We start from the raw sequence: 23,494 nt of genomic DNA on the forward strand, positions 1-23,494 counted from the left end.
GACCAGGGCTCGAACCCGTGTCCCCTGCATTGGCAGGCAGATTCTCAACCACTGCACCACCAGGGAAGCCCCCTATCTTCTTGTTTTTAATTGATTGGTTTGAGGATAATTATACATTGTATTCTTGATGATTTTGACTGTTTATTTGCCAAGCAAGTATATCAGATATTACAATTTGTTTGATCAAATGAATCTAACCTTAGTTGTCATTCCATCAATGAAACTGTTTCAGACTAAGATACTATTTCATCAGAAGCATTTTTTAGTTCAGTTAAGAGATACAAGATTATTTCAGCCTATCAATATTTTATAAGAAAGAATTGATTCCATCTATAAGTGTGAATTTGACACCTCTACTTCATACAGTTCCCTAAGATGCTAATTCTTAACTTTTGAGTGTTTTTAAACATATCTTGAGGTTCTCGTATTTTCCACTGCTTACTAGTGAAAGTCAAATTCTCTATATTGAGACTGTTTCTCCTTCTCTCTTGGTCTTGACAATTTCTGAGATACACTCCTGAATCTTTCTGGGGTAGCCATGGCCTTGTTAACAGCCTCTATTTTACTTGACCTATTACCTAGACAAGAGCAAAGCTTGATACTTCCCTTGTAAAATGTTGGCACTGGAAGCTTTACAAGAATGCACACCATAAGAGGACATCTCCACTCTGAATCAGTTTGCAAACTTGAAGCCCAAATCCTTGTGCGTTACTCCATCAGAGTATTGTGTAAAGAGTTGAAGGCTGGAGTACATTTCAGTGATTATCCACTGTGTTCTCACTCCACTAGACTTCTTGAGGACAGGGACCGTGTCTTTATATTCTCATAAGAGCCTTTCTCATAGTAGATACTTAGTAGGTAGTTGCTAACGGTTGAATATATGAATGATTTGAAGGTGGGGGAAAGTGAAAAGCAACAGATTCCCCACTCTTGTTGGATTGATTTTACCCAGGTTTTAATCTGTATATTATATATGAGTGTATATATGTTACAGTATAATCAACGTGCTACTTTTGAAAATGAAAACCACACTTGATTAGTAAGTTCCTGTGAATGCAGACCTCTAGGTAAAATGTCAACAAGTCTTTGTGCTGTTGCATTTTTGCAAACAATTAATATGATATGGTTAATGTTCATTGACAGAAGTGGTTTCCAACTTGCAGTGATCTGAAACGTAGCAGATTTTAAAGGTTTGTTCACTCTTAGGGGGCTTTGACTAGCACATCACTATGTGAAACTGAAAAAAGTCCTCCTGGGTCTCGATGACCTTTCACTTGTAGTGAGGAGTTTATCTTGCTAGTTTTCCTTTTCCAGATGGCTTTTAATCCAAGGGTAAAACCTTCTGATTAGCCTGGATTCCCTTGATATTCCCTTCTCTTACAGCTTCATTAGATTTATTGAAAAGATTGGGGAAAAAAAAAAGCAAACAAACAAAAAAATAGATAATGTAAGCTTTAACAGAGTAATGGGAGGAATGACATAGGATGCTTAACTGAACATAATTTTTATTTCCTTTAAGTATAATTTTTTTTATTAAATAATAAATGCACATGGCTTTAAAAAGTCAAATAGTACAAGAAAGGGTGGCTTGTACTAAAAAACATAAGTCCTTGCCTTTCTTCCAATTCTGCTTCCTAGAAGCAATTTCGTCTCATCTTCATCTTTGTATTTCTAAATAATATTCTTAAGCAGCCCTACATTCATTCATCCGTTTTAGATGTCACCTGCTGATCTCCCATTGTGACAGGTAGGAGGACCGAGCACTTTGCTACCTCTCTTTCCTGCTCCCAACCTCCATTCCCTGCATAGATTTATCATAATTTTGAGTTACTTAATTATTTAGATTGCATAATTTGACTCCATAAATATTGTTCATTCCCAAACCAAGTAATTGTTGAGTATATTTCCTTTGCTATGTAACTTTATTTTTTCAGAAGTTAATAATTATCTCATTTAAAATTTTTGCTTAATTTTCTTTATTCTTCTTACCATCCTTCTATACCATCAACAGCCTCTCAGCACAATCTTCCACATGATCAGTAGTCTGTTAGGATCATTTTTTCCCCAGATGATTTCTTTTATAGCACCCTGACTCTTCCTCCTCCAAACTGTGGTGGTTATATTCTCTGAGCCAGACCTTCCCAGCCAATGTGTTAAGAATCGTAATAGGTGAACTGAGAGATCAATCCTTGTAACCCTCAGGAATGCAGGGCAGAGCCTGGGGCAGCCAAGGCCCTGAGCAGCTCATCTTGTGTGCCCTAAACTGTTTTCCAAAAAGGTTGGGAAGCACTCTGTGTTAGTTTGCTAGGACTGCCAAAATAAAATGCCACAGACTGGGTGGCTTACACAATAGAAATTTATTGTCTCTCAGTTCTGGAGGCCAGAAATGTAAGATCAAGGTGTCATCAGGGTTGCTTTCTTTTAAGGGCTCTCTCCTTGGCTTGTAGATAGATGGCTGTCTTCTTCTGTGTCTTCACATCGTCTTCCCTCTGTACATGTCTGTATCCACATTTCCCCTTTTTATAAGGACATTAGTCATCCTGGATTAGGGCCCACCCTAATGACCTCATTTTAACCTGATTGCCTCTTTAAAGACCCTGTCTCCCAATAGGGTCACGTTCTGAGGTACTCCAGGAGTTAGGACTCCAACATATGAATTTTCGGGGACACAGTCCACAACGCACTCTAAGCCTGCTGAATGGTAGTCATTTATGAAATTCCCATTTGAGCCCCTGTTTCTTGGCTCTTCCCATGTCACTTTTCTCTCCAGCCCACCCCCACCCCCATAGTGGGATAGTCCGTCTGTTATGTTGCTGAGAAAGTGTGCATGGAAAGTAAATTTTTTGAGCTCATGTATGTCTGAACATGTTCTGTCATCATACCTGATGTATACTTTGGTTGAGTATAGAATTCTAGATTTCAAAATTCTTCTCCCTAAGGATTTTGATCACATTGCTACATTATCATCTGGATTCCATGCTACTTATCTGAATTGTAATGTCATTCTTCCTGATCGTTGTGTGTATGCTCTGTTTCTCTCTGTTTTCCTCCTTCCATCCTTCCCTCTTTCCTCACCCCACCCCGCTCTCTGGAAGCTTTTACTATCTTCTTCTTGTCTTGAATTCTGAAATTCCATAGACCCTTTTTTCATTCCTTGCCCTTGGAAATCAGGCACCCTCTTATTCTGGAAGTTCGAGTTCCTTCAATTCTTGGACATTTTCTTATATTTCTTGTTGGTAATTTCTTCTTCATCATTTTCTCTATGTCCTTTCTGCGTTTCCTATTAGTTAGATATTGGATCTTCCAGAATGATGCTCTAGTTTTCTTACCTTTTCTTCCCCCACTCTCCATTCTTTTCTCTTATTTTTCTTTCTAGGCGATTTGATCAATTTTATTTTCCAGATTTTTTTAACCTACCTATTATATTTTTAATTTCTAATTACAGTTTTAAATTTAATTTGTACTCCTCCTTTTTACCACAACAGGTATATATGTATATATTTTTAGTTTTCTTTTAGTTTTTAGCTTTACTTTTTTGATTGTTTTGCTTTTTGGTTTTCTTCTGTTTCTAATTTTGTCTCCGTTTCTAGAGAGGTTTTTTCCCTCCTATGTGTTTTAGGGTCTGGTTGTTGTGGTTGGAAGCTTTCCTTTAATGTCTGCTGCCTCCTTGAACCTTGGAAGCTCTGTGTCCCAGGGACAGAACTTGTTGACTGGTGGCTGTCATCGTAGGGTGATCAGGCAGTGAACCATTCAGTTTCTACATAGTAGGATCTTTCTAGCTACTGCCTGAAGGTTGCAGCTGGGAATGAGGGTGGGTGCAGTGCTTAAGGCTATCAGCTGACCTTCTGGAAGCCAGATAGGGGCAGGGGGCTGCAGCCCGTGGTTCAGTGCACAGACTTTCACTTAATTCCTCTGTATCAGGCCAGCCCCTCACCCCACCCTGTGCTGTAATTGCTACCTGTGGATCATGGGTCATTGTGGTTCAGTTTCTTGGGTAAGTTTTGGGGTAGGAGGGTAGTTTCTTGGCTGTATGGGGTGGAGAATAGAAACTCGGGTTCTGATGATTTCTTATACAGACATATATTTCTACAGATGTTTATTAAGTATCTCCTAAGTGTCTGGTACTATTCTAGGCCCTGGTGATAAGCAGTGAACAAAACAGACAAAATCCCAGCCATTGTGGGGCCTACATTCTTGTGGGCAAGAGAGATAATGATAAGTGCTGAGAAGAAAAAAAAAAAAAAAAGATAGGGGAGCAGAATAGGAAGCATGAGGGGCAGGAGTGGTTAGTGCTGAAGTTTTAAGTAAAGTGATCGAGGAGCAGCACCTCGTTGAAAAGATGACTTTGAGGAAAGCCCTGAGAGCGATAAGGGAGCAGACCCTCTCAGGTGGAAGAGCAGAGGAGGGAAAAGGAAGGTCTGAGGCTGCAGCCAGCCTGGAGTGCTCGAGGCCCGGCCACGAGGCCAGTGTGGCCGGAGCAGAGGGAGTCAGAGGTGAGGCCTCGATGGTCACTCTGTGAACTTCGGCTTTTACTCTGAGGGAGAGGGACGGCCCTGGAGGGGCCTGAGCAGATGAGAAATATGATAGGGCGAGTGGGCGAGCAGTGATACCAGTTAAAAGGCTGTTTTAAGAGCCCAGGTGGTGAGTGGGAAAAGCCTGGTGGTGGGGGAAGCGGTGAGAAGGGATCAGTCCAGACCCATTTTTAACGCAGAGCCCACTGGAATTGCTGATGGATGGGGGCCTTTGAGTCGGTCCTGCTGCTCTCAGCCCCACACCTCATCCCCCTTTTGACAGCACTTTGTGAGCCTTCCCGGGAGTGGCGGTGAGGGCTGAGGCAGCTCACTTCCTCGTGCCTCTGCTGCAGGTACTTAGGTTTATTTTTCTCCTTCTTTCAAGTCACTTACTGTTCTTTCCTCTATTCATCAGCTTTCAAAGTTCTCTCTTGTCCATTCTTTTTCCTTATAGGTTTATACCTTAATTTTGTCAACTCTCCTGTTAGTGAGGTTTGGAGAAGGAGTAGAGATAAACATGTGTTTCATCTGCCCCGTTTACTGGAAATCCATATGTCCATTATTCGAGAATGTTCAACACAAGAATGCTTAGTGTGCTTGGTTTTTTTCTCTGCAATTTATAGAACTGAAGTTAAAATTATTTTAATGAAAGGTGAGGAGGGTTTTTAGAGCACCAACCTTTTGTCTGCTGACCAGAGCCTTGCCTCCAAGGTACCTTGTGTATTTTTCTTTTTTTTTGGTTGTTCTAATCATTTCTAAGATTTAAAACTAAGTTAAAAATGTTTATAGTTCACACACTCAGAATTATGACATAAATGCTAACAATTATCAGAAGAGTATTAACCACATTTTGTCAACTCTTAATTATCTGAGAATAGCTTATCTTTTCCCTGGATTATTATTGTAACTAAGGTCTACCATTTTGATCCTTTCCTTGAAAGTCACCCATCTGAAGTCAGAGGCATGACAGTAGCAGAAGCCTATTTTTTCAAGTTCTTTTCATTTATATATAAATTGTAAAGATTCAAAAATAGCAGTGGTTTTAAAATATTAGTATATGTTGTTGTTAAATACCAGAATACCTTGTTTGCTAACTTTAAGTATATTTTACGTTTATCAAGGATAGGAAACATGCCCTACTAGTTTATTTAACCCCCCCTAAGCCCCCATCACAGCACTTTGCATATTATATGGTATTCACTCAATGTGTCTGTGGAATAATTAAATATCTTAAATGTATAGGTATAACAAGACAAAATCTTCCCTCCCCAAATTAGTATAACTTATTCTTCCTAGTAAATATCAGAAATGGAATGTCTCATCTTTATCCGGACTGGTACCAGGGCTTTCATCACCCTAGACTCATAGCTCCCCAGTCCTAACTGGCCAACTGGCCACACAAGCCCACTGAAGCTTTTCCAACCAAAATAGCTAAATGCACATGCTCACCCACATGTGCGCCCTGGGCTTCAGTGAGAATCTGCCTTGACAGCCCAAAGAAATCTATTTGGTCATATTTAAGTCACTGCCATGGGCTCAAAACCATGTTGGGCTCTCTAGGAGGCAGAAAGGAAACTCAACCCTTGGCTAATGCCCCTAAGGAGTTGGCAAAAAGATGAATACAAAGGATTACATATAGTTAAATATTAAACTATATGGTGAAGACCATTCATGAGAGAGAAGTTGAGAGCTTATTGTAGATAGGGACAAAATCTCAGAGTTTAAAAAGACCTTTTAGATGTCTAGTCCAAATCCATCTTCCCCAGTATAAGAATTTCTTTTAGATTATTTTTGGCAGATGGTTTTCCACTTTGCACATGAGCTGTGGAGGGGGGCCCTTGCTGCTTTCTGAGGCAGCCGTTCTGTGGTGGCACCGTTCCGATGGTTATATTGAGCCTGAGTGCGCTTTCCTGTAATGTATACCCGTTAGCCCTGCCCTGCCTTGTGGGCTTACTGAATGGACACATTTCCTCTTTTCTTCATGGCCACCTCTGTTCAGCATTCAAAGAAAGCCTTCAGGTTGAGAAAAAGTATAGCAAAGAGGTAGAGATCCTGAGCGCTAAGTGAGCAATTTTATCCCTTTGAAATGGAGATGGTTTCCTAGGAGTTGTTACTGGGATTAAACAAAATGATGTGTGAAAGCAGGGAGCACAGCGCCTGGAGCACCGCCAGCAGTCAGTAAAGGTAACTGCTGTTAGGTCTGTCCCCTGTCTTCTCTCGCAGGCTGGGCAGGAAAGGAAGGCAGGCTGGGTGGGGTTTGGACTTGGAAGGCTGTGATGAAGATATTTTTTCCTGTGAAAGAAAAAATGGGGAACAACAGTAAAGAGCAGATCAGTGCAGCGTGTTGACCGACAGGAATAAAGAGAGCCAAGGAGAGGAAGGAGGCCACGGTGACTGGTGTTAAGCCTGGAAATGAGGGCACCGATCACAAAGATGGAGGATCATCTCAAGTGCTTATATTATTAATTAATTGATCCATTTCTGGAGCTTTCACTATGTACCAGGCACTGTCCTAGATACTGGGAATACAGTGGTAAATACTGACAGGGTCTCTGCTTTCCTGGGGTTTATGTTTTCTTAGGGAAGGAAACAGATGGAAAAGAAGTAAATAAAAACACAAACACAGTAATTTAAGATAGTGATGAGTGCTGCAGATGAAGGCTGATGTGAAAGAGTGACTGGTTTGCGGGGAGAGGGGGTGGATTGATGGTCAGGGATGGCCTCTTGCACAAAGCGACATTTGAGCTGAGACCTGGAGGACGAAAAGGAGCCAGAGAAGCAAGGGTCTGGGAGAGTGAAGTTCAACAGCCCCGAGGTATCAGTGAGCTGGCATAGTCAGGGAATAGACATAAGGCCAGTCTGGCCAGGCATGTGCCTGAGGAGGAACATGGTTTGAGATAGTGAGAGAAAAAGGATGGGGCACATACTACAGGGCCTTGTGGCCAAAGGAAGGGAGTTTGGACTTCATACTAAATATGTTGGGAACCAATAGGCCTGTTGGGTGGTGAGTGTAAGCAAAGGAGTGACAAGATCTAATTACTATTTTAAGAAATCACCCTGGATTCCATATGGAGAGCAGACTGGAGGGGAACAGAGAGGGAAGCAGGGAGACTGTGGCAGTGGTCCAGGCAGGAGAGGACGGTGGCTTGGACAAGGGCAGTAGCAGTGGAAAATTGGAGAGAAGTGACGGATTCTGGATATGTTCTGGAATTAGAGCCAACAGGAGTTGCTGATGGCAGAGATGTTGAGGAAGGAAAAGACAGGAACTGAGGGTGAGTTCTGTGGCCTGAGCAGCTGGAAGGGCTATTTACCAAGAAGGGGAGGACTGGGGAAGGAATGGTTTTTTTGGAGTTAAGCAAGGTCAGGGGTTGAAATTTTGGCCCTCAGGTTCGAGATGCCCATTAGACTCCAAGTGAAGAGGTTGAGTAGGCATTTGGATATAGAGTCGGAAGCTCCAGGGAGAGGTTAGGACTAGAGATAAAATTTGGGAGTCACCTGCATTTATAGTATTTACCTTTTGTGTATTAATAGTTTATAAGCATTTTCATCTATATTCCATCCTTTAACCTTTACAATTCTAGTTGGTATTGTTATTTCTACTCTACAGAATAGGAGATTGAGAGTCAGAGTTGTGAGTAGCTTGCTTGCCTACTACAGCTTAGTGCTGGCAGAGTCAGGATTCAAATCCAGATTTTTGATTCCAAGTGCATTGCCCATTCTGTTAATTCCAGTTGAGGTGTTTCTTTTCTCTTTTGATATCCCATTACCACTCTGCCCCCAAGGTTGCCGCCATATTTCCTGAGATTTCCCCTTGGAAAAGACACAACCTTTCCTTGGGACAGAATTCTAATATTTCTTAATATTATATTTAATATTAGTAATTTAAATATTAATTCTAATATTTCCTTAATGAGACACAAAATTCCCTTTCTTCCTGGATAAGCAGCTTCACATAGCACTCCTCTGCCACCACTCCAGAGGAAGCACTATCCTCACATACCTTGTTTTAGAAATGTCTGCCAAACCCTCATATTAAGATATACTCCTAACACAGAGCTGTGTTTTCAGGTATTCCTGTCTTTCTAAAATCACCTCATTGTAAAACACTGTCCCCACTCCCTTCTTTAATTGGTCCTCTGGTCAGGCTTGGTAGCTTTGGTTAAAATCCCAAATCTCTCAAGAATTTGAGCATATATAAGAGGAAGTGAATTTTTGAGTTCTCCACTTTTCCCATTCTCCTGATTCATCTGGCTAGATGTGATAGTTAGAGACGGAAAAGGAGGGGTACTTGAGGGGAGTGACTTGGACAGTGCTGGCGGGGAGCTGATTTGGCATATTCACATGCAGCAGGCACAGCTGGCGGCGTCTGTATGGGGCCCTGCAGCAGCCCAGCCCTAAGCGTGGGACCCAAAGATGAGCTGGATGAGGCCTGAAAGAGTTGGATGCCAGCAAGTAAAACTGTGAATGAAACGGAGAATAGCCCACAATGTCGGTTATGCTATTGTGGTTGTCATGAAACGAGCTGATAAAAATTTCATGTGTCTCACCGTGACGCCTACAGTGATTTCTTTCTGTTTTGGTCTAGATACATACCAGCGTAAGCGCAGTAGTTAGTTGAACTTAGTTTTTACTCTTGAAATATAGAATTGTTTGGAAATTACATATATATATATATATATATATATATATATATATATATAGGTAACATCTCCTGCAAGCTGACACACATGTGTTCTCTATGAGAAAATATAAAGATTGTTCTGATGTAGGTCATCTTTATGCCCATCTCTTTTTGCCCCTTCCATTTAGAGCATTGAATTTGTTATTCTCAGTGTTTAGAAAACGATGTGGCCCTGCAGATGGCCTGATTTTTGTCTTTTGTTAAAAGTTTACTTTGACAAAGCTGTTATTAGGAATTCTTTTTGTATATGCATACTATGTAGATGGCATTTCTGTACCTAATGCCTCTTAAAATATCCTCTCTAACAATTAAAGGAGACTTGAAAATTTAGTTTCACGGGACATGAGTGTCTCTCCTGCTCAAGCCTGTTCACTTCAAAGGTGGTAGGATAATTAGTAGCTAAATGAAACAAATGTGAAGAGGAAGCTAAACAGTGGTAGCTATGTGTTCTATGTTACAAAAGCTCAGCAAGAAGATTGAAGAGGCTGCAATAAGTGGGTGATCTGGGGCAGGAGAGTCAGTACTAAGTAGTTGGGAATCAGCATCAGTGCTGTGTGATAAGCAAAGCTTGAATGTAATCGATCAGACAGAGGAGCCCCACTGGAGAAGTGAAAGTGTTTGATCAGTAGCTGTTAAAAATGTGACAGACCCAGTAAACAGCATCACTTTCTGTGACCTGGGTAATGGAGGAGGACCAAGCAGAGAGAGCCAAGCATGGAGGAAGGAGAAAGTATTCCCTAAGGAAGAGGGTGTCACAATTAACATGAAGACTCCTCCAGCCTGAAAAGCAGATAATATTCATTCACAGCACACTTTTTAGATAAGGGAATTCCAACATAGTTTTCCAATGAGAAATTCAAAGAATTTTAATGAAGTACATTCGTCCTTTGGGTCTTTGTGAGGTCCGTTGCGCATCTCATCAGTAAATGCGCAGTGAATCAGCTCCCCCTCAAAGGAGCTGGCCTTTGGTCAAGAATCTCGAGAACAGTTCATCCTTTAGTAGTATGCAAAATATTGGAAAAGGTGAGATGATTTAGTAATAACCTGTACACCAAAGTTATGAAATTGTTGTGTGTTTGTTTACCAAGGAAGGAAAGTTTAGTTTTGTTTTAAATTCAGGTGGTGGGGGCTTCCCTGGTGGCGCAGTGGTTGAGAATCTACCTGCCAATGCAGGGGACACGGGTTCGAGCCCTGGTCTGGGAAGATCCCACATGCCGCGGAGCAGCTAGACCCGTGAGCCACAACTACTGAGCCTGCACGTCTGGAGCCTGTGCTCCGCAACAAGAGAGGCCATGATAGTGAGAGGCCCGCGCACTGCGATGAAGAGAGGCCCCTGCTTGCCACAACTAGAGAAAGCCCTCACACAGAAATGAAGACCCAACACAGCCAAAACTAACTAACTAAATAAATAAATAAATAAATTTAAAAAAAAAAAAAAAATTCAGGTGGTGGTGGGAAAATATTAGAACCCCAAAGTCTTGATCTCCTTTCCCAAGTGTTCTAGACTTCCAGGTACTTCAGAGTGAAGCCATGACTTACATAATAGATGCATAATGATGCTCCACAGGGGAAAAGAGAGCAGAGATGGGTCTGGAATGTTCTTCATGTTTTCTCTTCACATTCTTCCTTGATCAGCTTTATAGATAGAGTTAAAGATAGGAAGACACATTCACATAGAATGCTGATTGGAGTCATGTTTGGAACTAGAATTCTTATTAAAATCAAAATAAGTTATGTAAGCCTCTTGAACTTTGGCATAGGTTCTATATGAAGGGAACTCATCAAAGGCAAACACTTTTATCTTGAGCCTTGCTTTCTATGATGGTTAGTGCATTTATTAGAAGGGTGAGCAGATTTCCTGCTCAGTTGGGTTTTTTGTTTGTTTGTTTTATTTTTTAATCCTTTAACAAAAATTATCTGTCAGCCTAAGGAATTCCCCAAGTTAAATTTCATTTCATTGCTCAGGAAACCAAATTATTATATTTCCAGATTTCCTCTTACTTTTGCTGCCATTCACAATGAGGGAGGAAAAAGTGGACTCCTTTGATGTAGGGGGAAAAAAGGCAATATATCACTTCTCTGAAAGAACATTTCTCAGTCTCTCATGTGAAAAAGGATTAGCACCTCCAACAAAGGTCCTGTGGATCACAGAATCGGCAGCAATACCAAGCAGTATTCCAAAGGAGAGGAAAAACTGTATTTGAGCAAGAGTGTTTGTCCTGGCAAACAGAAGCTTTTTAATAACTGCAAATCTGAGATAATGGTATACACTCCTCAGTATCGCCCCCTAAATCCTCAGACAGCTAGTTTAAGTGGAGTGAAGTCAAACTTTGTTTTAAAATAGAAATATAGTCTTACCAAATGCAGTTTTTTCACAGTATTGGTTCATAAGGATTATGCATTTATGGATAACATTGTTTGGAAGATTCGTCTTTGGCCCTCTCTTGTTCAACAAAAGTTTCATTATAAGGTCACTTGCCTCCATTTTGCATTAATAAAAGTTATTCAGCAACCTGTTAAATTAATTTATTAAGATATTAACTGAATGTTTATTAGAAGAAAAAAAAGTCTACCCTGACTTTCCAACACATTAAAGAATCTTTATACAGTAGGTATGAGGAGGCTGTGGGAAGTAAGAAAATATTAATTTGTGTGTGGCAGAAAAGCCAAGAGGGAAGTTTGTTTGTTAAACAAGGCTGGGCAAAAACTATGCCTTTTCCAGACCTTCACTTGTTATTTCCATTCTCTATATTATGTTCTCTAAAATTGAGAGATGAAAAGACTCTGATTTAAAGTAATAATAATAACACCTTGTACTCATGTAGCACTTGAGACTGTCTAAAATCCTCTCTGCTAGTCTGAAGCTTCAAAGTCTGGATATCTTTGGCTCCCTACTTTGCTTGATCCTGCTTGAATGAAAGACTCCAAGTGGGAGGGGAGAAGGGGGCCGATGGAGCTAACAGTGTGAGCCCCAAGATAAGGTATATGATGCCAGACAATCCTTCAGAGTTTCGTTCCAAAAAGAAGTTCTGGCAACTCTTACTTTAACGTTTGAAATCAAGATTATTTTGTCCACATAGACACCTCGAGAAGATTTTTTTTAATTTAGTTTTTTAAGAACAAATTTTGGTCTTCGGTAGCTAGCCTGTAACCCTCTGACCTTTCAGTAAATATCCAAGTAAAGCTTTGAAATTAGGGTGTTTAGTGTTTTATGGCCCAGAATAAAAATCTCCAATTCTGTTTCCAAATAGTGTAGCCTCAACACATTTTATTAAGCTCTTGACACATTCAGCCATGTGTATTTTGTAAAGTTCCTATGGTTATTGTTTTACAATAGCTGCTTCCAGAAGCATTGTAAGGGTTTCAATTAATCAGCCCTTTGTGTGCTTCAGACTATGCAAATTTATCACATCAAACCATTCAACTGCTCATGGGAAAGCCGTGTAAAAACTGTATTGTCTTCTAGCGCCTCCTCTCATTTAGAGTGATGTTTTAATAAGAAAGCTAATCAAGTTTTCTTATGCATTATTTATCTGTTAACATGTAAGGAAGAGCCGAATTAAAATTATGTCAACCGGGATATGGCAAGTGATGTGATAGATCTGGAAGCGATTCAACAACAGAACAAAGCTAATATGATTCAACAGTTTTTGTCTCCTCCCCTCCCCCTTGGGATTATTTAAGGTGGTGGTGTGAGAATAAAAGAAGGTTAATTCAATAACTGGAAAGGGGGAAAGGAAGAAAGGAGTAACCACCTGTGTTAGCCTTCGCGTTTTGATTTAGAGATTTACATTTCTGAATATGTAAAGGCTTATCGAGATGCGTTTGTTCAAAGTAGAAACATATCTTATTTAACACGAACAGTCAAACTTGAAAGCATTCCTCCTGCTTCTTCGGCCCCCGTTTACCACCATATTCATCAGCAGCAAGCTACTCTGCCCTGGAAATCTGCAGCCCAGGTCCTGTGAGGTTCTGAAGTTATTAGGAGACACCGTCCTGATCGTGTGAAATGATCTGAACAGCCCAGCGGAGTGAGCTGCTTTTCGGTCTCTTCAGCCACAGTTAGTGCAACTGCATCTGCCCCTTCCATTCATTAAGTTGGTCTCCTTTGCGTTGCTAGTTTGCTTCCTGCTGAGAGTAATTAGGTTTCTTATATAATAATAATTCCTTGTATTTAGATGCCGCCTTTCTCTGAGGACCTTAAAGTACCTCTCAGACATTAGCTCATCTGTTCTTCTAACACAATTGCCTCATGAGATAGGTGCTAATTATTCCCATTCCAAAGACCAAACAGCTAAGGCTCACCAGAAAGTGGTGCTTTATCCCCAAGGTAACAATATCAGTTGAACAGCACAGAGACAAATTAAGGTCACCCGATTCCAGGATGTCCCACCCTACAACAGGTCTGAGCGTCCAAGGAGTGGTGAGCCCGTTACAGATCGCATCCCCCCGGCCCCCATTTATGAACCTCATTAATACCGGGCATTGATACAGTGATCACTCCTTCACCAAACACCAACCCTCTTCTTGCACTAGGACTGATAGAGAAGCATCGGAGCATCATTTCACCTTTGGTTAGTGACAGAGTGTTAAACTGTGCAGAAAAGTCTTGTCTAACTGGTACTTGCAGAAAGTAAAAGTAGGCAGTTTAGACTCTGATTAGTGTTATTTCAGCAGGACATACTACCTGATTTGCTCTGCATCTCTTAGAGCATTAGAACGTGGTGAGCTGAACTATCCAGGTGTTTTCATGGTCAGTATTCAGTTAGGCTCCTCGGCGTGGGACACCTCTCGAGTGGACTCAGGTCCCTGAACCTCTTCGTATCCCCCGCCTCCGTCACAGCATTTGCCATGCAGCTTATTAACTGACGGCATCAAGGGAAATGATTCTCTCTCTTCTCACTCAGAAAAGGAAGAGTGAAAATATATATCAACCTGAGAGTGATAAGTTTAATCCAAAAGTGGTTACATAGAAGGTAGACTTGCTAAATAAAAAGTTTTTAAATTAAAAAGTGAAGTAGAATGTGATCTTAAGGGGAGACCTGGCTATCAGCAAAAGAGAAAACCCTTTGCTAGCTGGTTCTCAACACGTTAAAGTCACACCAAAAACAGCTCTCAGATTAAAGATGTTGTTACAGTTGTCTTTTGCCAGTTGTTACTTGCTTTCCTGTCTTTATATGGTAATATAACGCTTTAGTTTTCTTCCTTATCTTTTTTCTCACGTTCTTACCTTTTTTTTTTTTTTTTTTTTTCTATTTGGGTTGAGATGGATCCATTACACTAAGACTAGTTAAAAAAAAAAAAGTCCACAAATGACTTTTGAACAAGTGAGTTGCTGTTTACAATTAGAAATATTTTCTAAGAGTGATTTGTCAGATTAACTGGACTTTTGCTGGATATTCTTAAAATGATTTACGTGTTCTGCAAGGCCACAGAAATAGAAATAACAAATTGGTGTAAGAGCCTCCAGTGTAGGGGCCGTGACACAGAGAACCGTGGCAGTGGGTCCCCAGATTTGCCTTTCCTGTGTGGCTTGGCGGTGAGATTTGTGGCTTCCTGAGACTCCCTAAATTCTTTACCTTTACAACTTGAAATTAAGATTGACGGTAATGGAGTAATATTTTATTGACTGGGTATCCGTAGAACCTTTCTGCTCTAACTTTCTGTGTTACAGTTTTTCCTTGTTGTCTGTTTTCATTTGTTAAAAGTTCAGTAGTGTAATCTGTGGTCTAATTCCCATTTGGCCCCTATGAGGGCATTAAGTGTTCCCGGGGCCTGTTAAACTGGTGTATTTGCAATTCACTGCCAGGAGGTTGTGCTATAAACAATGGAGTCGAGACACCAGCGTGAGCCGGGGGATGAAATTTTATTTTAAAATCTGAAATGCTGTGTAAGCATTTAAGGTATGAATCAGTAATTGTTTCACAACAGCTTCCATTAGATATGGTTTATTTGTAGTCCATCCCCTTTTCAGGGATCCAGGGGAGTGTTAACACACTGAAGCGTACTGCATATCATTTACATTTTTAAACCAGTGTTAAAGGAAAGTAACTGTAACTTTTAAGAGTTCTAAATATTGGAAGAGATTTTTATGCCTCTGTCCCTGGAGAAACCAGAGTTTTAATTTTTCATTTGAAAAATAAGAAAAAAACCTTCCTACTTTAATTAAGGATTTGAATATTTCTGAAACAGAAATACCTTTAAAAAAAAGAAAGAGAAGGCTGGTTCTAAGATTGAGAACTCTCTTCCCCCCACCAAATGAATTCAGTAAAATACAAACTTTAAAAAATCATTTGTCTAATTTGAGATTCGAGATCATCAAATTCTGTCTAAATATTTTGTTTTAACTTCTAAGCTCATTATGGTTTCTTTGTGTTAACTTGTATTAAAATCTGTCAGCTATGACTGGTCTCATAAGCACAGTCAGCGGACCAGAATAAGTTAATTATTTACTTGTGTCACTAGTGCTCTTCATCTAATGAAATGCACAGCTGTGTTAGATCTGCAGTTGGATGTGTAGCTTCCATTGTTCCGCAAGTCAGCAGAGGGTAGAAGCCGCAATGATGGAGAGCCCTCAGTTCTTTCTGCTGTTCTGGCTTTCTGTGTCGATTTCATGGATCTTTTATCATTCACTTTCACACAAAACAAACAACACAGGCCTGTCTGCTATGGGAACCATCTTGGCATATAAAAGGGTTTTCAGAGCCTAAAGTAATTTTAAGTTAGCTAAGATTTAATTTTTGGCTTACAGGTGCCCTTGATTCAGATGTGGCCAAAGCCATTCCTATAATGGAATGAAAAAATCTGTAAGTGACTTATATAACCAATGTATTTTTAAACTGCAATGTCAGAAAAGGGCTGATAAGAAAATAACTTCCCAAGAAAGGAATCTCTATACCAAATATTAGTCAGATTTCAAGCAGAGTTATTGGGAGATTCAGATTTCAGGGGAGGGAGCATTGCTTTCAATTTAATAACAAAGTGAAGTTAAATTTGCTTGATTAAACTTGTCAACTAAGACTGAGAATACAAAATGCAAATCATGCCACGCCTTACCCTCCCCCAATATGAGTGTGTCCTGCTTCCGCAGTGGGTTTCTGTACCTCCTGCACCTCACTCCCACCTTCTCTTGTCGGGGGTGAACAGGCAGCTTCCTCTTGAGCAGACGCCAGCATCCCCCTGTGAACTGCTGCTGAAGGGGTGCCGAGGCTTTTCTTCAGTTTTGTTTTTAAGGGATGTAGCTGAACCTTCCACCTCCTCACCAGCCAAAGTGACATTCTCACCCAAGCACGTCCCAGGGACTGGCCTCTTTAGGCATTGCTGTTTTTAACATTTTGTTCACTGCTAAACAATGTTGTTGTCGGTTGCACCTAGATTTACAGTTTGATCTCTTTCAGAGTAGATTTCCCAGTAGCCCTAGTGTTTTGTCAGATAATTTCAGTGTGGACAAGATGGATTTTTGGAGGGAAGAAAGGAGGGTCACAGACTCTGCTTGATTTAAATTCTAACACATTGTAGCTGAATTTGAAATAAAGTGAACTGAATGTTTCTGGGCTTAATGTAGGAAAGCATATGTTCTCTATAATAAACAATACAATTTCAACCAAAAAGGCATGCTCTAGAATTCAACTTCGTGAACCGAATTACCATATTGTTTGTAGCCACTGGAAATCTGAACATTGATAACCGATGTTAAATAGGCAGATGGCACTCTTTTTCTTTAGACTTCAGGTCTTGGTGATTATAACATGCACAAAAATTTTATTTTAAAATAGTTTGAGTAATCATGTAGAAATCAAACTGAGGAAAGAAACATTTCTTTGAGAACGGTTTCTTTTCAATAGGTGCAGATGGTTGATAACTTTGTATACAAAGGAAAAGAAATTTCATGTTAAGAAATATAAAAGCATTTTTTTCTTGGTCCAGTGCCATTGTACACTAGTTTTCTAATTCTGAATTAGGTAGCTTGTGGTGAACAATCTAAATTGTACCTGTATAGTCGTTCTACCAAGAAAGAAATCAGAGGAATTTAAAACTATTTAAGCAATAAGATCCCTTACAGGTTAGAATAATATTTGGGGAGTAATAAAGTACGACTAATTTAAGAGACCATCAATAGAGTGCAGGGAGTTGGTGGGGTTTTGTTTTGTTTTCATTCTTAGAATTTCATTTCTAATTCCAGCCTTTTCCTCCAAGAGTAATTTGGCATTTAATTTTCTTGTTCAACTTTACAACTTCAATCAGAGGTCACTTTTCTAACGTGCCGTAAGCTATAGGAATTACAGTTCCCTAGGGCAGCTTAGGCTCGGCCAGGGAAGCCCTGGCAGAAGCCAGCCCACCAGCCAGGGCTCGGCAGCCAGTAGGTAGCCCTGTCAGCACATCAGCCACTCACAAGGACTCCTTGTCCCAGGTTTTAAAACCACAGTCTAAACACATCCCTTGCCCAGTCAGTTCTGGTGGTCAGAGAACTCGCATTCCTGTACTGTGGGTACGGTAGGTAGCAGATCACAGACTGGCTGACAAGGAGCGAGATTGCCGCTGACTTGCAGCGTCAGGAACGATGATGGGGCTGGGGCGTGGGGAAGCCACTGCTCTCCCCTGTCTGGGGCAAGAGAGGCCGGGCAGACGGCCTGATGGCACGTTGTGTGTCGTGCCAGAAGGCCGACACGCAGGCTGCAGTGCCTTTCTGCAAGGACAGTCGTTTTTGAACTGTTCGTGTAGCAGGATTGTTGGAAGTTGCTTTTATTACTCTTGATGGAGACCACGGAGAAGGTTTGAGAGCAGTGGAAATAGAGATGGCAGCGGGGAGATCCCAGTTAAGTACTGTGTTCTTCCTTTCTGCCGCTCGGCTTTACGTGGCATGAAATCTTCTCTCCCCCAGGTGTTTGTGGCTTGATCGTCCCTCAGGAAGACATGCCATTTTGTGATTCTGGCATCTGTCCGGACATCATAATGAACCCCCATGGCTTCCCATCTCGAATGACGGTCAGTACGGGTTTATTTTTTTGGTTTTTCTGTTTTAAGAAGGAATGTTATCTTTTTTTAAAAAAATAAATTTATTTATTAATTTATTTTTAGCTGCATTGGGTCTTTGTTGCGGCATGCGGACTTCTCATTGCGGTGGCCTCTCTTGTTGCGGAGCACGGGCTCTAGGCGCACGGGCTTCAGCAGTCGTGGCACACGGGCTCAGTAGTTGTGGCTCCAGGGCTCTAGAGCACAGGCTCAGCAGCCGCAGCGCACGGGCTTAGTTGCTCCGCGGCATGTGGGATCCTCCGGGACCAGGACTCAAACCCGTGTCCCCTGCATTGGCAGGAGGACTCCCAGCCACTGCGCCACCAGGGAAGCCCAGTTAGTACGGTCTTCAGAGGCGCTGCCTTTAAGGAAAAAGGCAGGCAGTTGGTTTGTAGTGAGCGGAGGAGATGGAGCCCTGAAACTGATTTTCAGAAAGGGCCCTTTTACCTCTTGCCAAATAAACAGGTTCCTAGACCCTGACAATGTGGGCTAATCTCCTCTACAGAGGGAGTGTGAAGAGGTCTGGGCTTCCCTTCGAGAGCAGTCTTCTGAGTGATGAACTCACCCCTCAACAGAAGAACCCCATGTATCAATGTATCTCCCTTTCTGTGGTTACCATTCTGTCATCCTGGCTCCGACACTTACCAGCTGTGGGACTTCAAAGTTGCTTAACCCCTCTGTTTCCTCAGATGTAAACTGAGGGAGGTAATAGTACCTATCCCATCGGCGTAAACTTAGGTCACAGTAAGAGAGGATAAATATTTGCTACTACTGATTTATCACTCTTATTAATAGTAGTAGTCTTATAATCTTTTGGAAGAAATAGGCCAGAGCTAAATAAACAGACAGAATTCCTAAACCACAAGAAGGTGCTCTCTTAATTTGTTCACATCCCACAGGTGGGAAAGTTAATCGAGCTGTTGGCGGGCAAGGCCGGCGTGTTAGATGGCAGATTCCACTACGGCACTGCGTTTGGAGGCAGTAAAGTGAAGGATGTGTGTGAGGACCTCGTTCGCCACGGTTATAACTACTTGGGGAAAGACTATGTTACATCTGGCATCACAGGGTGAGTATGTGTCTAGACGCCTTAAAGGAAAACTACGAATTTATTAAAGTAAAAGTATGATTTTATTAAAGTAAAAGGATAAAAGTAAAAATATGATAAGGCATAAGAGCCCGTAAGATATACGGCTTTACTCCTTTAAGAAATCTGATACAAGAAAATCCAGATTTATGGTGGACGTCGCAGCTAAGCTATGGTGGTAGTGATTTTGCGGTATGTGTGTATCACATCAACACGTTGTACACCTTACATGATGTTATTTGTCAATTATATCTCAGTGAAACTGGGGGAGGGGAGAAAAGAAAGTCCAAATTTAGAAAACTAATAAACTAAGGAGTGCTCTTTTGCCGATAAGGCTCCCATTTAAAAAGTAGAAAAGATCTTACTTACCAAAATAGGATTTCTACACAGCTTTTAAAGAACACATCAATTGTCTATAATACAAAATCTCTTAACTGTTGGCCATTCTCTGCACTACTATGATGAATATCAGATACTTAGTGCTCTGACAGGTAGCCTGAGGCCTAACATTTGCGCGTTCATTCACCAATGGCGTGTTAAATACCTAACATGTGCTAGGTACTAAGTATGTAACAGTGAACAAAATAGACGTGGTCCCTGACCTATGGGGCTGACCACTGAGATTTGTTACTAGACATTAAAAAATAAGACAAAAGGTAACTTCTCAGCAGGGCCTACCCCGACTACTTACTTTAAAACCACAACTCAGTGTTGCCCATTTCCTGCTGTATTTTTCTCTGTAGCATTCATCATTATCAAGTAATGTAATAATACCATATAATATCATTATCTGTCTCTCCAATGGGAATGTAACCTCCATGAGAGCAGGGCTTGTCTGTTTTGTTTACCTTTTTATTTCCAGTGTCTAGCACAGGGCCTGACATACAGCAGGCGCTCCATAAATGTTTGTTGAATAAAGGAATGAAAACAAACCAGTACAAGTACAAATAGCTCTCACCAAAATGAAACCAAAGAATAAGTTAGAAGACCCCTGTGAGGAGGTGGCTATTTCAGTGGAGATAGGAAGGATGAGAAGAGACATTTGGAGAGTGTTTCATGCAGGGGAGAAGCGTGTTGAGCACCTTACAAGGGGCAGAGCTTGGGAAGTTCAGGGAAGTGGAAGAGGCAGTGGCTGCAGCCTGAGGGGAGGCTGGAAAGCAGCCTGAAGGGAGACACAGCAGAGCGCTGGGTCTTCCTGGTTCCCTGGAGAAACAGATGTCCCTGAGGTTACCCTGAATGATCAGGTTTTCAAACTTGACTCACACATGGTTTTAAAGGATCAACTCAGTTGCTTAAATTAAGACCCACTTACATAGTTTATGCCAGATAAAACTCTGGGACATGGCATTTATACCGTTCTTCTGAGGTTTCAAACTGCTTGAGCACAAGTGAAACTCAGCGTGGAGGCATGTGTGAGAACACAGAGCTTGATGTTAGTGCTGCAGATAGACGATCCAGATATGAGGAAAATGGCCAAAATCTGTATCTGTTAAAAATATTGCCTGCTTTCTCAAATGACCTATCTAGACTGTAATAATGTGGATTTCTTTAGGTGTATCATAGTTGAGATGTTATAGGAAATCGCATTACAGGAGAAGAGTGATGGTCCATTTCAAAAATGATTCAGTGAAGTAACTAAGGTCCATTTCAAAAAAACAGTTATCACTGCTAAACTGATCATGTTAGTCTTTGCTTGTCATCCAGAAATAATGCAGTAGTTGACCAGAAAGTATGCAAAACCAGTGAATCAATTCGGTGGACCTTCTGAACATAATTTTACTGGAAGATTTGGATGGGTTGTGCTCTGCTTCCTATGGACAGCTGTAGGCTCTGTCTGCACCACCTTCCCCAGTGCCCCCAGCCAATAAGTGTTTTCATTTCTTTGCCATTCATCTCAGTTGCAAAGTTTGAGAAATACTACTTTAGCTTGTTAGTTGAAAGTTCCATAAAGGGCTTACAAACATATTCACCCACCAGCTTTCATCCCTTGTCACATTTTCGAGCATAGCTAGGAGGAAGAATTGGATATGGCTTTATTCAGTTAATGATAGAATGGCATTAGGTGACAAAGTTCTAGAAATTCTACTATGAGCAGCCATACAGTGGAGGAATTAGAATCATTTATTATTAAAGCTGGAAAGAACCTTAGTCTGACCCCCTTGTTGTACAACTAAGAAAACTGAGATAAAGAGGTCATGCAGGGACTTCCCTGGAGGCGCAGTGGTTAAGAATCTGCCTGCCAATGCAGGGGACACGGGTTCAACCCCTGGTCTGGGAAGATCCCACATGCCTCGGAGCAGCTAAGCCCGTGCACCACAACTACTGAGCCTGCGCTCTAGAGCCTGCAAGCCACAACTACTGAGCCCACGCACCACAACTACTGAAGCCCGTGCACCTTGAGCCCGTGCTCCGCAACAAGAGAAGCCACCGCAACGAGAAGCCCCCGCTCACCACAACTAGGGAAAGCCTGCGCGCAGCAACGAAGACCCAACGCACCCAAAGATAAATAAATAAAAATAAATAAATTTATATTAAAAAAAAATAAAGCTTTCCACTGTCAAAGCACTTAAATATTCACTCTCTTTTTAAACTCTTACTACAGATTTTCTAAAGGCTCATAAGTCAGCTCTGTGACAGACGTTTACTGAGTATCGGTTGTGTGCCAGGCAGGGTCATTAGTGCAGGGGCCACAGTGACAAGGAGATGAAGTGCTTATTCTGCGGCGTTTACTTCTTCTGGGGAAAACAGGCGATAATTAGAGAAATAACAAAGGTGTACTTTCATAGCAAACGGTGACAAGTGCTCTGAAGAACATAAAACCAAGGTGAGAGTTGAGACTGCATTGGCACTGTGATGCTGGGGTGGGAGGAAGGCGCCTCTAGAGAATGTGATTGGGCGCACCTCTCCGAGGAGGTGAAGGGTTTGGCAGGGCCGTGTGAATACCTGGTGGAAGAATGTTTCAGGCAGAGGTGACAGTAAGCGCAAAGGCCCCGGGGCAGACGGGCTTGCTACATTTGAGGAATAGTGAAGAGGCCAGTGCTGCTGGAGTAGAATGAGCGGTGAGGAAGGCGAATAGCAAATGAGTCAGGTGGACAGGAACCAGGTTGTGTTAGACCTTGTGGCCGTGACACCGTATTTGGGTAATGCAGAGTCTGAATGTAATGGGAAACCACTGGGAATTTAGAGCAGAAAAATGACCTGGTATGATTTATGATTTAAAAGGAATCACTCTGGCTTGTTGTGTGAAGAATAGATTGTTGAGGGATAAGAGTGGAAGCAGGGAGGCCAACTGGAGGATTGTCTGCAGTAGTCCAGGCAAGAAAGGATGATGGCCTGATGAGGGTGGCAGCAGTGAAGGAGGGACTGTCTTGTTCACACTGTTTCACAGCCTGTTTAAATTTTTTTACACTATTTTTTTAATTGAATGAATGATTCTTTAAATTCGATGGTGCTTTACGGTTTTCAAAAGTTTCACACATGATTTCATATAATCCCATAATAACCCTTTTTTCCTACCCCTATATTGCCTCTCCCCCTTCCCTTTCCCCACTGGCAACCACTAGTTTGTTCTCTATATCTGTGAGTCTCCTTCTTTTTTGTTTTATTCACTAATTTGTTGTATTTTTTAGATTCCACATTAAGTGATATCATGCAGTGTTTGTCTTTGTCTGACTTATTTCACTTAGCATAAGGCCCTCCAAGTCCATCCATGTTGCTTCAGATGGCAAAATTTCATTCTCTTTTATGGCTGAGTGGTATTCCATTGTGTGTGTGTGTGTGTGCATGTGTGTGTGTATGTGTGTATATATGTATATATGTGTGTGTGTGTGTATATATATATATACACACACACACACACACACACACACACACACACACATACACCACATATCCATTCATCTGTTGATGGACACTTAGATTGCTTCCATACCTTGGCAATTGTAAATAATTTTAAAATTTGTATGGAAACACAGAAGACCCCAAATAGCCAAAAAAATCTTGAGAAAGAAGAACAGAGCTGGAGGAATCATGCTCCCTGACTTCAGCCTATACTACAAAGCTACCATAATCAAAACATTATGGTACTGGCACAAAATCAGACACACAGATCAATGGAACAGGATAGAAAGCCCAGAAATAAATCTACAAACTTATGGTTAATTAATCTATGACAGAGGAGGCAAGAATATACAGTGGAGAAAAAGT

At 41.3% G+C, this 23,494-nt stretch overlaps 1 protein-coding gene across 2 annotated transcripts in view; it reads left to right on the forward strand.

Annotated features, from left to right (window-relative positions):
- POLR3B (RNA polymerase III subunit B) overlaps positions 1-23,494 on the forward strand; it is a 114,527-nt gene that overhangs the window by 81,220 nt on the left and 9,813 nt on the right. For both annotated transcript variants that reach the window (XM_036866519.1, XM_036866520.1), the window contains exons 24-25: positions 18,074-18,177; positions 19,104-19,270. In XM_036866519.1, coding sequence (XP_036722414.1) covers positions 18,074-18,177; positions 19,104-19,270 — 271 coding nt within the window. The remainder of the gene's footprint in view (positions 1-18,073; positions 18,178-19,103; positions 19,271-23,494) is intronic.

Source organism: Balaenoptera musculus, chromosome 10, assembly GCF_009873245.2.
Source record: "Balaenoptera musculus isolate JJ_BM4_2016_0621 chromosome 10, mBalMus1.pri.v3, whole genome shotgun sequence".
Taxonomy (NCBI): Eukaryota; Metazoa; Chordata; class Mammalia; order Artiodactyla; family Balaenopteridae; genus Balaenoptera; species Balaenoptera musculus.